Below are 14972 nucleotides of genomic sequence, written 5' to 3'. Positions count from 1 at the left end.
TGGTCTCATCTGACCACAACACTTTCACCCAGTTGTCCTCTGAATCATTCAGATGTTCATTGGCAAACTTCAGACGGGCATGTATATGAGCTTTCTTGAGCAGGGGGACCTTGCGGGTGCTGCAGGATTCCAGTCCTTCACGGCGTAGTGTGTTACCAATTGTTTTCTTGGTGACTATGGTCCCAGCTGCCTTGAAATCATTGACAAGATCCTCCCGTGTAGTTCTGGGCTGATTCCTCACCGTTCTCATGATCATTGCAACTCCACGAGGTGGGATCTTGCATGGAGCTCCAGGCCGAGGGAGATTGACAATTCTTTTTTGTTTCTTCCATTTGCGAATAATCGCACCAACTGTTGTCACCTTCTCATCAAGCTGCTTGGCAATGGTCTTGTAGCCCATTCCAGCCTTGTGTAGGTCTACAATCTTGTCCCTGATATCCTTGGAGAGCTCTTTGGTCTTGGCCATGGTGGAGAGTTTGGAATCTGATTGATTGCTTCTGTGGACAGGTGTCTTTTATACAGGTAACAAGCTGAGATTAGGAGCACACTCTTAAAAGACACCTGGGAGCCAGAAATCTTTCTGATTGAGAGGGGGCCAAATACTTATTTCCCTCATAAAAATGCAAATCAATTTATAACATTTATAGCATTTTTGGCATGCGTTTTTCTGGATTTTCTTGTTATTCTGTCTCTCACTGTTCAAATAAATCTACCATTAAAATCATAGGCTGATCATTTCTTTGTCAATGAGCAAACGTACAAAATCAGCAGGGGATCCAATACTTTTTTCCCCTCACTGTAACCGATTTACTGGTGCTGGTGACATGTAAATGCAAAATAGTGTGGCTAATTTTGTATGATACTATTGTGAGCTGCCAAATGCACATTTAACATGACTACATACCTCTAAATAACCAATCGTGTTATTTAGAGGTATGTAGTTTGGGACATCAAATTGCCACCAATGCAATCTTTACAGAGTTATTGATGCCAAGTCATGCCATACATAAGTGTTACAAAAATGCCTCTAATAGACCATAGGGGCAAGCACTGTCAGAGAGCACTTGCTAAGGCCAACAAGCATTCAAGGGAGAGGTGTGGCTAGCATCATTCCCAGTCACGCTTGTCTCCCCCTCTCAAATTGTTAGCGAGCGGCCAAAGAAGGCTAGCAAGGGGGCACGAGAGGGGTGGTGAGGCCAACAGCATGCTCGACTAGGAAAAGCTCAGAACCGATTCAGTAACTCTGACATGTACAAAGGTGTCTCATCTCAAACGTAAATCCATTCCCATGCTTTAAAAGTATATGTATATTAATGGAAATAAAACAAGCAGAGTGAATACCTAAAAAGGCCTCCCTGCACACCTCATTAATTCCAGATGAAACTATTTGGTTATCTTCACGGGGCATCTTTAATTATCTAAGTGACATTTAATCCATGTTGACTTCAATCACAATTTATGGCACATCGATATATATGTATGTTTTTAAAAAATTAAATTGTTATAATTCATTATTTTAGTGAAACGCCTAAAATTAGCTACAGGTGTTAGAAATTGATAGAGAGAAGAGACCGAGCTTTAGCAAGTGCTGCCAGCTGTAAATTAGCATTTGTACAATAATTCTCGCGTGTGCTTTATCAGGCATACAGATCTGCACACGTGTTACACAAAGGCATTCAGGCCATCGCACGAACTCCGGTCATCCTTGCAGCGGCTTTTGGGTGGCCATCGAACAAAGACGGTCACTCCATCGTGCACATTGAGATCTGCGGCCATCTGGAACGCTCTTCCTTCCGATATTAGAATGCTACTGGAGCTATGCCCATTTAAACCATCTATATTGAAAACTCATTTCTTTGAAAGTGTTTTTTTGTGTTTAGTTTGTTGTCCTTCCCCCGCACCAACAATTAGCACGGTTGACTACGTATGCAAAATAATTTCTACATACTAACAAATAAAGTAAAATGTCTCTCTGCTCAAATGAGCAATGAGGTAGCCCTCATCTCTGCTAGTGAACCCAAGCAAATGGCAATTGGTTATTCTGATGGAAGGGGCCAAGCTACCCACAGAGTGACAACTGTTGTGATCTCATTATGACCACATATGTTAAGGTTTTGTTAAATTTTCCAATTATCCCGAAGTTGAAATTTCTACAGACTACACTAAGCTACCAGTCAATGATCAAATTGATAGATGTCCAGTTAAGAAACTAAATAAATCCAAATAAACTTATCGTGAAACACACATGTATGTGCCCATGTAGCTATTATTTCTATCGTATTGTGGCTTGTCACTGTGAATTGTATGTTAAAAACAGGATCGGACAACCATTAGCATAGGCAATTGCGATGTTGTTGTATGTCATGAAATCTGCACAAAGTTTCGGTAATTAAAAAGGTAGACAGATTATCATACACAGCTCATCGCACAAACTAATCCGCTCGAGCTGAGATCCGCAGGAAAGGTGGGAGAACACGAACCACTGTTGACTCTAGCGAAGAAAAGCCCCAGTGGCTTGGACACATGACAACAAAAGGGGAGACTTATCCAACATTATCTTACAGGCCACGGTGGAAGAGAAGGTGGGCACAGGCCATGATCAGAAGGATGGCAAATGTGATATAGACTGACAAGCCTGACAAAGACCGTGAAGGACATGCCAACGTGGAAGAGAGTTGACAACCGAGCCATCGGTGGTGCCCCAGTCTTTCCAAGGAACAATTATTGTTGATTTTGTACCGAGCGGTATAGCCTCAACAGGTGCGTACACATTTTGCCGATCCCTGAATGATGACGACTGCAGTGATGTTGATGACAACAACGATTATGTAGAGTTGACATTGGTAAGGGTATGAACCCATAATTACATATAATCACATGATTGGGAGCACATTCATATCCAATGAGCTATGTTCCAGTGGCTCAGTGAGTGAGTTCTTTGCCGAGAGCATAATGCTGTCAATTTCTCATTGCCCAAGTCCATTTGCAAGTTGTGACTTACAGCTAAGGCAGATCCGACTGCAAGTTTTAAGACGTAGAAATATTCACCGGGAGCCTTGTTGTATTTATTTCATATTTACACGAGTGACTAAATGTGGAGTTTGCTCTTGTGGACCTGGTTACGCAATGACAAACCCCACACAGGTACGATGATATCACTGGAATGCTATGCAGCTCTGCCACCCATAGCGATTTAAAAAGGGTTGTATCGATTAACGAAACACACATTCCAGAATGCCATTTTAGTTAACCTTGGGCATTTGCAGTGCACTTTAGCATGTTATTTGCATGCATTCAGCTAAACTTCCGCCACTAAGTCATGCCGCTGGTATTCCTAACGTTTAATGGATAGTGGTGCAAGGAGAAAATATAAAAATATATAATGTACCCTAAAAGCTCTATAATTTGAAGTATATTTGCCCACCTATAGAACCAAATGGCCATATTTAAACTCTTTGGGTCTTTCGGTAAAGTCATGTAGATAGAAAAAAAATAACAATAAAAAATTGCGACGTTTCGATCGCAACACAAGCAATCGTCTTCAGGTGAAAAAATACAGCAGGCGAAGTGCTGAGGCAGGAGAAATCTCGTGGGAGAGCTTCTGCAGCAAGAGGTTATATAGGTTTGGGATGCGTGCAACCCAAGGGTAAGTGGGCGGGGATAGAGGTGGAATTTGCATGTAAATGTAAGATCGGAGAGCCTGATATACATCACGACCACAGTGCTGAAGAGGCGGCCATTGTATTGCTAGAGATTAGCATGTCAATCAGCCATATTTTTATTCAAAAACACTGTCATAATAACTTTGAAGAACTCTGCCTGCCAAATCATCCATGTGATTGGTAACCACTAACATCAATGTAAAGTGATCACTATCAGCCATTATCTATCCACTGTTGGATGAAGGCCTCTCCATGTCATTGTCATCCATCATGGTCCTGCCAATGCCATGATACACGTGAGTTGATTTCACCGTTCTATTTATTTTTTTGCACAGCCAAGAAGATACCTGTAATTTATATTTGTTCTCTGATCAGAGTTACAATTTCTGTCTCTGAGCTTTTTTCATACAGGAATCTGTTTCGCATTTACGTTGCCGATGAATTAAGGAACATAATTTCCTTAGAAGTTTAACGTTTAGTCTTATATATTTTGTTAAAATTGTGTAAAAATTGTTTTACTTGGAATGCATGCGTTAATTTATTTTTTACTAAATATTTGTGTACCAACAAAAATCCTCCGCCAAGTGCTCAGTCTGCGTATGCCAGCCCACCATGTTGTGTGCTCGTCGCACACGTGTGAGGTAGGAATGTGTATTGTATAGCATTAGGCGATAGTTGGAGAAAAAAAGGTGCAAAGGGCTTTGAAAGATGAGTGCAAAACACACAGTAAACGATGATAGCGCATGCCTCTGGCAACAAAAGGCAATCTTGAGGTTAAATCAGAAGTTTTTAAAGTTTTGAAGTACAGTGAGGGAAAAAAAGTATTTGATCCCCTGCTGATTTTGTACGTTTGCCCACTGACAAAGAAATGATCAGTCTATAATTTTAATGGTAGGTTGATTTGAACAGTGAGAGACAGAATAACAAAACAATCCAGAAAAAGGCATGTCAAAAATGTTATAAATTGATGTGCATTTTAATGAGGGAAATAAGTATTTGACCCCTTCTCAATCAGAAAGATTTCTTGCTCCCAGGTGTCTTTTATACAGGTAACAAACTGAGATTAGGAGCACTCCCTTTAAGAGTGTGCTCCTAATCTCAGCTTGTTACCTGTATAAAAAACACCTGTCCACAGAAGCAATCAATCAATCAGATTCCAACCCTCCACCATGGCCAAGACCAAAGAGCTCTCCAAGGATGTCAGGGACAAGATTGTAGACCTACACAAGGCTGGAATGGGGTACAAGGCCATTGCCAAGCAGCTTGGTGAGAAGGTGACAACAGTTGGTGCGATTATTCGCAAATGGAAGAAATACAAAAGAACTGTCAATCTCCCTCAGCCTGGGGCTCCATGCAAGATCTCACCTCGTGGAGTTGCAATGATCATGAGAACGGTGAGGAATCAGCCCAGAACTACACGGGAGGATCTTGTCAATGATCTCAAGGCAGCTGGGACCATAGTCACCAAGAAAACAATTGGTAACACACTACGCCGTGAAGGACTGAAATCCTGCAGCGCCCGCGAGGTCCCCCTGCTCAAGAAAGCACATATACATGCCCGTTTGAAGTTTGCCAATGAACATTTGAATGATTCAGAGGACAACTGGGTGAAAGTGTTGTGGTTAGATGAGATCAAAATGGAGCTCTTTGGCATCAACTCAACTCGACGTGTTTGGAGGAGGAGGAATGCTGCCTATGACCCCAAGAACACCATCCCCACCGTCAAACATGGAGGTGGAAACATTATGCTTTGAGGGTGTTTTTTCTGCTAAGGGGACCGGACAACTTCACCGCATTAAAGGGACGATGGACGGGGCCATGTACCGTCAACTCTTGGGTGAGAACCTCCTTCCCTCAGCCAGGGCATTGAAAATGGGTCGTGGATGGGTATTCCAGCATGACAATGACCCAAAACACATGGCCAAGGCAACAAAGGAGTGGCTCAAGAAGAAGCACATTAAGGTCCTGGAGTGGCCTAGCCAGTCTCCAGACCTTAATCCCATAGAAAATCTGTGGAGGGAGCTGAAGGTTCGAGTTGCCAAACGTCAGCCTCGAAACCTTAATGACTTGGAGAAGATCTGCAAAGAGGAGCGGGACAAAATCCCTCCTGAGATGTGTGCAAACCTGGTGGCCAACGACAAGAAACGTCTGACCTCTGTGATTGCCAACAAGGGTCTTGCCACCAAGTACTAAGTCATGTTTTGCAGAGGGGTCAAATACTTATTTCCCTCATTAAAATGCAAATCAATTTATAACATTTTTGACATGCGTTTTTCTGGATTTTTTTGTTGTTATTCTGTCTCTCACTGTTCAAATAAACCTACCATTAAAATTATAGACTGATCATTTCTTTGTCAGTGGGCAAACGTACAAAATCAGCAGGGGATCAAATTCATGTTTCCCTCACTGCAGGTGAAAAGGCAGTCGAAATTTCCAAAATGCTTGGTCTACCCCAGACCTCAAGAGAGAACTATTCAAGTTAATGAGGGAAAATTTCTAGAATGTGCTGTACTGGAAGCGAATGCGAGCAAGAACGTTTGTTTCCAGAGAAGACTTCTTTATATTTGCTCATTTACCACTTTGAGACAGTGAGGGCTACGAAAGGCTCTTCAAAAGAACATCTCCCTGTTGTTATTTGGCGATCGAATAAAAAAGCTTTGGTGACAATGGGTAGTTTTTCAAGAATAGTTTAATTCGCATTTCTACCTAGATGTGAAGAAAATGACAAAATCTACGTGTTCAGGTATTTTCTCCTGCCACCCAACACAACTTCATTGCTGCAGCCTATGGATCAAAGAGTTATCGCCAACTTTTAATCTTATATAAAAAAAGTAAGGCAAAACATTAAACTTAAAAGGAAATTGCATTCCCTTATTATCCACACCACACCTAATCCAAGCTGATCGGGGGAAAAGTCAGCAAAGGGCTTTTGACGTGGCTCTAATATCACGTCAGCCACTGGCATCGTTGAGGAGTCGTGGCAGGAAATAAACTCGTCAAACGTGAACGGTGTGGGTCGTAAGATCTGGCCCGAATGTGTCACCAACTCCGAGGCCATTCGAGGAGACAGTGCCAGAAATTCAACATGATGTTGTGGGATTGGCCTAAGAAAATGTGGAGGAGTCAGACAATGTGGTGGAGTTGCTGGAGTCCCATGGTGAGGACCTGTCAAATGAGCTGATGGAGCTGGAACAACGAGCTGAGGAAGAGGAAGATTAAACGAAACCACCATCACAAATCTTTGTGATAACCAGTTTGAGCAATGCCACATCGATACATAGTTAAATACGTAGTGAAATTAAATTTGCCAATCCTCCCTCATTTCTGTATGGACGGAGGTTTACATAGACCCAAGCATTTTGCAAACGCATGTGCAGATGAAGCCGTCTCGTCATCTCGCCGATGTAAGCTACGAGACCCCATGTTACAAGGTGGTCACCCCAACAAATTTCACTGGCCACAAAGCATGATATCGTGCACGGGATTTATCAATTGCCATTAACAACAAACGCACGGAAATGTGGTTTACAGCCACCCACCCCTCAACACAGACCACAGGCTATAGTTAAACCCCGATCGAAGCACACCTGGTAGGTTTTTCCAGCAAGTACAGCACAAACATTCCTACCGAGCCACTGCAGATAGGAAAAAAAGACTCGAGCACACTTGCTTATTCCTTAACCGCCTCACGTTCACCGGAATTAATGGAATATTGTAGCTCTGCACAATCATCATTTCCTACCTGACGGTGTTAACGGTTCGTATTTTAGCGGCGGGAGTTGCAGCAATGAAAAAGCATTTTGTGAACACAACCTAAAGTTCCCTGCTGGACTTGGGTGTCATTTTGAAAGACGACCGTTCTTTCCCTAACGAAAACTACTTCGAGACACTTACGAAGCAAAGTATCTGTGCGTGTGCGAGTGGTTTGTTACATTGGGTTTTACGGTAATATTAGTGTAATTTCACAACACTATATTTAAAATTTTCACCAACGCAGAGGAGGTGTGCGCTCACACAATGCTACTGAAACATTAGCTCTTGCATTCGGCAAAAAAAGCAACTGCATCTAATTTACCCCATTAAAAGATGGTAATCACTTCTGCTGAACCGCTGTGTTTTGCATCAATATCATTTTAAATCAGCATATTAATTTGAATGCACTACCTGCTGTGTTACATCATTTTAACGCATGTAAGCCTCATATAGCCTTACAATTGAGAACGTAATAAACTCACTGCCTGGTTTGAAAAACTCACCGGGGGCGGATTTTCATGATCAAGTCATGTTACGTACATTTCCAGAAACCCTGGTTCGTCTTTGTGAAAGCAGACTATCACCCAACTGTAGAAGGGCCATTGCCCCAAACGTCGATTATATGTATTTTAAGGCAGTATTATTGACGAATGTGTTTTTTTGTTAACTGTGCAGTGAAATGGGTACAATCGAAAAACACATGGCTTGCTTTGATACATTTCCATTGGATGCAGCACTTTAGCAAGTGAGATACTATTGCACCAAACAATACCCTGTAGAACAAAGTTTAACTGTGCAATGCAACTATGCACTTTGCGTCTTGGTACAGCCAAAATCAAATTAGTTGCCGCATGATCTGACTCGGTGAGTCTTAACAACATGTACACGGTGTGGTGCGGTGGGGGGTGTGGCGATGCCGTACGATCAAAGGACTTGCGTACGGGCACCATTTATAATACTGAGACGACGGGGGGGCGTTCATAACCAAGTACTTTTCTATACACACACCACCTCTACACGTTTGTGCGGATGGAAGGCAGTGGCAAGGCGGTTAACGCCACAAATATTGGAGACATGAGATGGAATTATTGGCCTTAAACGTACCGATATATTACACACTACATAAAACCCCCTGCTGCGCTCCTGTAGCAGCAGTCACTGTAATTGATCACTATCGCTCAAGTTGACCATGGAACAGCAGCAGGTGGCACGGCCAGTGCTGATGTTGTCCACAGGTACTTATTTTAGGCCGAGTCAACCAAAATGAAGTCAAAGTCAATTACGGAATGCTTTTTTTTTGCCAGTGGTGTGCATAACTTGGAATCAACCCACATCACCGGTGGTCTTAACACAAAGCGAGGGAACCACTAGGCGAACACTCGCCACATGTTCGTGATGTACGTACAGCGAGCCCTCTATTTATGCTCTATGGCAGGGGTGGGGAACCTTTTTTTTGCCAAGGGCCATTTGGATATTTATAACATCATTCGCGGGCCATACTAAATTATCAACTTAAAAATTAGCCTGTTATATTTGGTCAAACATTTAATTAACTCACCGCTAATGTGATGGCTGGAACTGCTTCTCTTTGGTGAGGCGTGTGATGATGTTAGCTGCTATTGATGATGTTGCTACTCGCAACTGCTTTTCCAGGTTTGCTCCGAGATTTATTGAATTTCGAGTCCCGCCTGCGGTTGCCTCGGCAGGGCCAGATCAAATGATTTCGCGGGCCTCATACGGCCCGCGGGCCGGACGTTCCCCACCCCTACTCTATGGGAATGTTCCATTTATACATATACAGCCCTTTTTTTCAATCTACTACTGGATGAGAGCCTTCCGAATCCATACAGGTTAAGGAGGTCATTTGTCCATACTTCACCATGTTTGACAGTGTGGGCTGATGAAGAAGGGGAGCATAGAAATAGTCTACCCAATGGGGGAGGGGGGCAATAATTGCTGTGAGCATTCCCAAAAGAGTAATTTGGGGTGTCATTTTAAGTTCAGCAAATGTGGACCCCGATGCCAGCACGCGATAGCCTACTCTTGTGAATGACTTCGGTGTCCTTTAATGTCCACTATCAATCAGACGTCGCACGTGGTGGTGGTGGTGGTGGTATTATTACCGTTATTACGCCTGTGGTATAATAACCAGGACGGCCGCTGGATTTGAAAAACTTCGAACTTCTGCAACAAGCGGAGAACGCGCCCGCCGCGTGGCCACGCAACACACGTGGAGAGAGCGCGTGTGTTGTGTGTGCGTGCGTGCGTACGCTGGGGTAGCTGGCAGTACTGACCTGCTTTTCCAGGTTTGCTCCGAGATTTATTGAATTTCGAGTCCCGCCTGCGGTTGCCTCGGCAGGGCCAGATCAAATGATTTCGCGGGCCTCATACGGCCCGCGGGCCGGACGTTCCCCACCCCTACTCTATGGGAATGTTCCATTTATACATATACAGCCCTATTTTTCAATCTACTACTGGATGAGAGCCTTCCGAATCCATACAGGTTAAGGAGGTCATTTGTCCATACTTCACCATGTTTGACAGTGTGGGCTGATGAAGAAGGGGAGCATAGAAATAGTCTACCCAATGGGGGAGGGGGGCAATAATTGCTGTGAGCATTCCCAAAAGAGTAATTTGGGGTGTCATTTTTAGTTCAGCAAATGTGGACCCCGATGCCAGCACGCGATAGCCTACTCTTGTGAATGATTTGGGTGTCCTTTAATGTCCACTATGAATCAGACGTCGCACGTGGTGGTGGTGGTGGTGGTATTATTACCGTTATTACGCCTGTGGTATAATAACCAGGACGGCCGCTGGATTTGAACAACTTCGAACTTCTGCAACAAGCGGAGAACGCGCCCGCCGCGTGGCCACGCAACACACGTGGAGAGAGCGCGTGTGTTGTGTGCGTGCGTGCGTGCGTACGCTGGGGTAGCTGGCAGTACTGACCTTCTCCTGGTTGTGGTTGTCGACTCGGTGGAAGGCCAGGTCCAGAGCGTCAACGGCGCGCGCCAACTCGTCGTCCTGGAGGCTCGACTGGCTTGACTGCAAGTCGGCCGTGATCTTGAGCGCGGACTTTGACACGGCTGTCACGGCACGGAGGTAGAAGAGAGAAGCGGGATGTTAGGGGGGTGGAAAGAGAGGACAAATGTCCAAACATTAATTGTACATATATACGCTTAACTTGCTGATCTTCTTTCACACCATACGCCAATGGACCGTGCTAACCGAGCAGAGCCAGCGTGGTGGTTTTCCAACGGCTGTTTGCCAAGCCGAACCAGAACCAAACTGCGATATATACGATGGCAGGCTGTCATTTTGAATGCATAATCCGCTATGTGCTTATATTACTTTGATTTTTAACAAGGCGAACACTGCATAACAGAACCACAATACAAAGGACCACCGCGTCCGGTATAGATGAATGCATTTAAAGAGGAACTCATTTGAGATTGAAGGCAGGAAAAAGAAGAAGCAGCAGAGAGAAAATAGTCAAGGAAAAAAAAAGGGAGTTGAACCTTGCAGTATACGCTCCGTGCTTAATTCGATCCGGCACAGCGGTGCCACGGTTAGACACACCTGACTCTCTATTGTGCTGGTCATAGATCTACCGAGCTCATTATTTTTTTGGGCGAATACAATGAGCACTACGTCTGGAGAACTACCGCTCGTCTCAGAGAGAGAGAGAGAAAGAGGCTGGTCCCACAACGGGAACGTGACATTTCCACCAGTGGCTTCGTGCCAACGACAGAAGAGTGCCAACCCCACTGTTGGGCTTCAGCAGGGAGACGTATTGACACATTGAAATGAATATATTGCAGAGTGTGTGGAAAGTAGACAACGTGTAAATGCTTGAACACGATTATTTTACTAGGTGCGTCTTCTTGGTCAAGATGCATTAAAATCTTCACAGCATACCTCTCTGATTGGGCAGTATCGAAATTGTTTCTCACGGATTCCAGAAATTACTGCTGTAATGAGCCAAGAATGTCTATTTGTGTGTAACGCCGCGCGTGACGTCACACCACATGCCGCACCCCCCCCCATTATTAATATTAATGAGCGGGTGGATATTTACACTCACGCAGAAGAAGGTGGAGCGGAGAGAATTTGTTTTGCAAATTCGCTTTAAGTTTGACGTTTCTTTATTGAAAGTGAATCTAATAAATAATTATACGCAGCAACAAAGTGGATTTGGTGTCTTTATTTATTCCTTCAGCACTTGAGACAAAAGGTAAGTTTAATTTATGCTTCTACATTATGGTAAAATAGACAGACATTTCTCGGTGATTTTCCAGATATTGTGTCGAATTCCGATTTATTTCAACCCCAGCGACCGAAAGCAGAACAGAATAAAGTATCAGAGCAGTGAATTTGAACAAATTGAAGGTCAGTTATATGCAGTGCTACAGGGAAATGCAGTTAAGTGTTTGATTACATACTTTCCTGCAAGATTCACTGCCATTAAATTTACACAAGATACAATTATAACTCTGCTCAATTTTTTCGTAAATATTACAGCTTCCGTCCGAGGACGGGCAAACAAGCTAGTGTATATTATAAACAGTTTTCCCATGAAATATAAACCTTTGTCACGTTATAAAAACCGGTGCTTTAATAAGCAAATTGAATAAACATTTTACATTCAATTAAAAAAATAAAAGATTTATCACGAACAAAGATATATATTTTTTGCCACAACACTGACAACAAAAATGTTCCAACCCCATTAAGGGCTCAAATGAAATTGGTATCTTGCAATGGCTTTTATAATAGAATATATTAACACTTACACACAAGTATGCCATTATTGCATCTAAGCTGCATTTTGAGCAGAGTTTGTTTTGCCGTCATCGCCAATTTAAGTCAACAGAAAATGTCTGTCTGTCTGTGTACCAATTAGGGTGATTCGGGTCACACAGGGAAATCCCCAACACTCCGTTAATACACATTTCACCGTCTCACCTCCGTCTGCCTCCGCGCATTTTTTCACGTCTTTGTAGAGCTTCTTAATTTGCTCGTCCAGCCTGTTGGTAGGGAGGAGCACGCATAAGCATCACAAGATCAAAAGGTCATCAGAGCCAATGCCATGGATGCCACACCACTGCATCAACACTCCCCACGCTTCTGCTAGATTCCTGTGACTGTAGGACAGTTGACGCTCGACCTGCAAGGTCTGCTCTTGCAGCATCCGAGCATCTGGACGTAAGTTTTTTTTCCCTTGGTTTCCGACCTTTGGGTGCCCACTGCAGTGTCTACCTCTGTGTAATGTGCCCCCCCTCCACCCTACAGACATGGTCCTACCCCATCATAAATTCATCTTCGTGATTATCTGGATGTTAACAGCCATTGACAACTGCCAATTTGTTTTTTATTGTTCTATATAGAGAGGAGGTGGCTGGGGAGCTAAGAGAGATGATGCTCATGTCAGAACACCGAGTTGGCAACCATCATAACCTGTGCCCCTTAACCAGGTATTAGCTGTGATTATACCAGCTTCTTAAGTGTAGCCAGTTAATTGTATATAATTGTTGAACAAATACAAGACCCATCACGATGTTTTCAAATTAATTCAGCTAAGTCAAATGATTGCTGCTACAATGGAAAAATACGCACCATTGCTGTGTGGCCAAATCACTCGTCAATGTACATAAAGGTGAGTCTTCTAATGTTTATATTCCTACGAAAGTGACTCATGGTGCCTTCTTTGGTCTCATCCTCTGCTGTCGTTCCCTGGCACTGGAACGCCGCGTGTTGCTCCGCTCCACACGACTAATGGGACAACTGTGACAATATTTGACGTTACTCCAAAAAAAAAGATGTCTAGTGACTTGTAGCGTCACTACCATGTGGACACACACACACGTGTGATGTCACTATGCGGGGTCTACACACACATGACGTCATCCCATCCGGGGGTGGGAATGACGTCACGGCCGGTTCAGGCGATCTGGAGGCCGTGGGTGCCCCGGGGGTTGTGTCAGGCCATGGCACTCCGAGTGAACCCGGCTGGACACGTGACCGGATCAAGGTGGGGGCCGGGGGCCCCGGGGGCACCTTGGGGGCCACGTGGACAGGAGAAGAGCCTTCTCGAGAGTTCTCGAAGGTGGGCGGGGCCGGGGTGTGGCCCGGACACACCGAGGCGCATATAAGCGGCCTCCGCACCGGGTTCAGGGCTGCTCGTGTCCGGGATGAAGATGCCTCATGAAGACGCCTCGTGAAGAAGAAGAGTCAAGCCTCAAGTCAGCGTGGCCATCCAGTAGCCCTCCTCCTGGCTGGGCCACGCTAGTTGTATCCGAGAGTCAGTGATAGTGTGTGTTAGCGAGGATAGGTCGGTGGTCACCACCCTACGTTAAGTGTTGCCGTTGTGTGAATAATAAATATTGCTGCATCCCAAGAAGTTGTGAGCACCTAATTCGCGCCCACTACAGATGTATGAAAAAACCATCGCAACACAAACAAGGACAATATCACTTCAGGGGAACCTCACTGAAAAAAAGACAAGTGTTCACCAACACGTGGTGGGAAACAAAGAAAATATGTTATATTTGTTGTCCCCGATTTGAGCATTACATCCCCTGGCTATCTCTTGGGTAAAAGTCCAGTCAATGTGTGCTACCTTAACATCCACACATCTCTAGCTAACAGGCAAGCACACTAACACTACTGTTCAGCAGCAACCCAAGTGACATTCCAGTGTTTTGCATTGGTGACTAATATACACGGTTGACTGGGCTAAAACCATTTACCCCTTTGAAAATACGTTGCGCCATTGAACCTTGCTTCATAATTCCTGCGCTTGTGCGCCTTATTTTATCCGAAACTATTTACCCAAGGTAGCTGCTCGATTGCACTTTTCGGAGCTCGTCTTCAAAAGGGGACCCTGCTCAAGCGTGCCATACATCACCCTCGCAGATGGTGCTATTAATCACGCGGCAATACCCGCTATTGAGAACAATTAATATTATAAATGGCCCAAAAACCGTGCCGTGACTAAACCCGGCGAAAGAATGTGGCTCGCTGCAACGTTATTCTACTCACTGTTGAAGTTTTCCATATTCTCGTTCAAAGTCTCGTTCCACCTAATGATAAAAAGACAAAAAAAATCAGAGATGTAAGTGCTTGTCGCGATCACAATTAGAGAACTGCAGAGAAAATCGTTGGCACCGGTTTACTGCCTGGCAGCCTTCCAGCTTGTCTGTCATTCCACAGCGATGATCGTGTGATCCAAGTTGCATCAACGGCACCGTATAAAATGCATCGCTAGATTATAATTTGTTTTAAAGTGCTCGAAGAAATACCCAGAGATCCAAGCTTCCAGGATAATATCCTCAAATGTTCCCATGGTATTTCAGCATTGACATTTCAATATCTGACCAAGTGGGAAAGTTATCCAATGACTCTTTAATGTTGACTAGAGAAAGGATTTGTACCCCATGAAATCAACAAAGTAGCCAACTAGAAAAGAGATAATGAGATGCACTGTCACAGTTACAATGAGAATAATTTTGGGATTTGGATTATTTAATGAGCACACAATGGCCTAATACTCATGAA

At 44.0% G+C, this 14972-nt stretch overlaps 1 protein-coding gene across 1 annotated transcript in view; it reads right to left on the bottom strand.

Annotated features, from left to right (window-relative positions):
- The window catches only part of BIN3 (bridging integrator 3), a 168088-nt gene that overhangs the window by 121063 nt on the left and 32053 nt on the right, over positions 1-14972 (bottom strand). The window contains exons 3-5 of the mRNA XM_032952038.2: positions 14457-14497; positions 12381-12442; positions 10365-10501 (exon numbers count right to left, since the gene is read on the bottom strand). Coding sequence (XP_032807929.1) covers positions 10365-10501; positions 12381-12442; positions 14457-14497 — 240 coding nt within the window. The remainder of the gene's footprint in view (positions 1-10364; positions 10502-12380; positions 12443-14456; positions 14498-14972) is intronic.

The sequence above is a fragment of the Petromyzon marinus genome, chromosome 11 (genome assembly GCF_048934315.1).
Source record: "Petromyzon marinus isolate PM22_M1 ecotype Great Lakes invasive population chromosome 11, UKy_Petmar_22M1.pri1.0, whole genome shotgun sequence".
Taxonomy (NCBI): domain Eukaryota; kingdom Metazoa; phylum Chordata; class Hyperoartia; order Petromyzontiformes; family Petromyzontidae; genus Petromyzon; species Petromyzon marinus.
The sequence above is the reverse complement of the archived record's forward strand: the minus strand, read 5'-3'. Positions and strand labels throughout refer to the sequence as shown.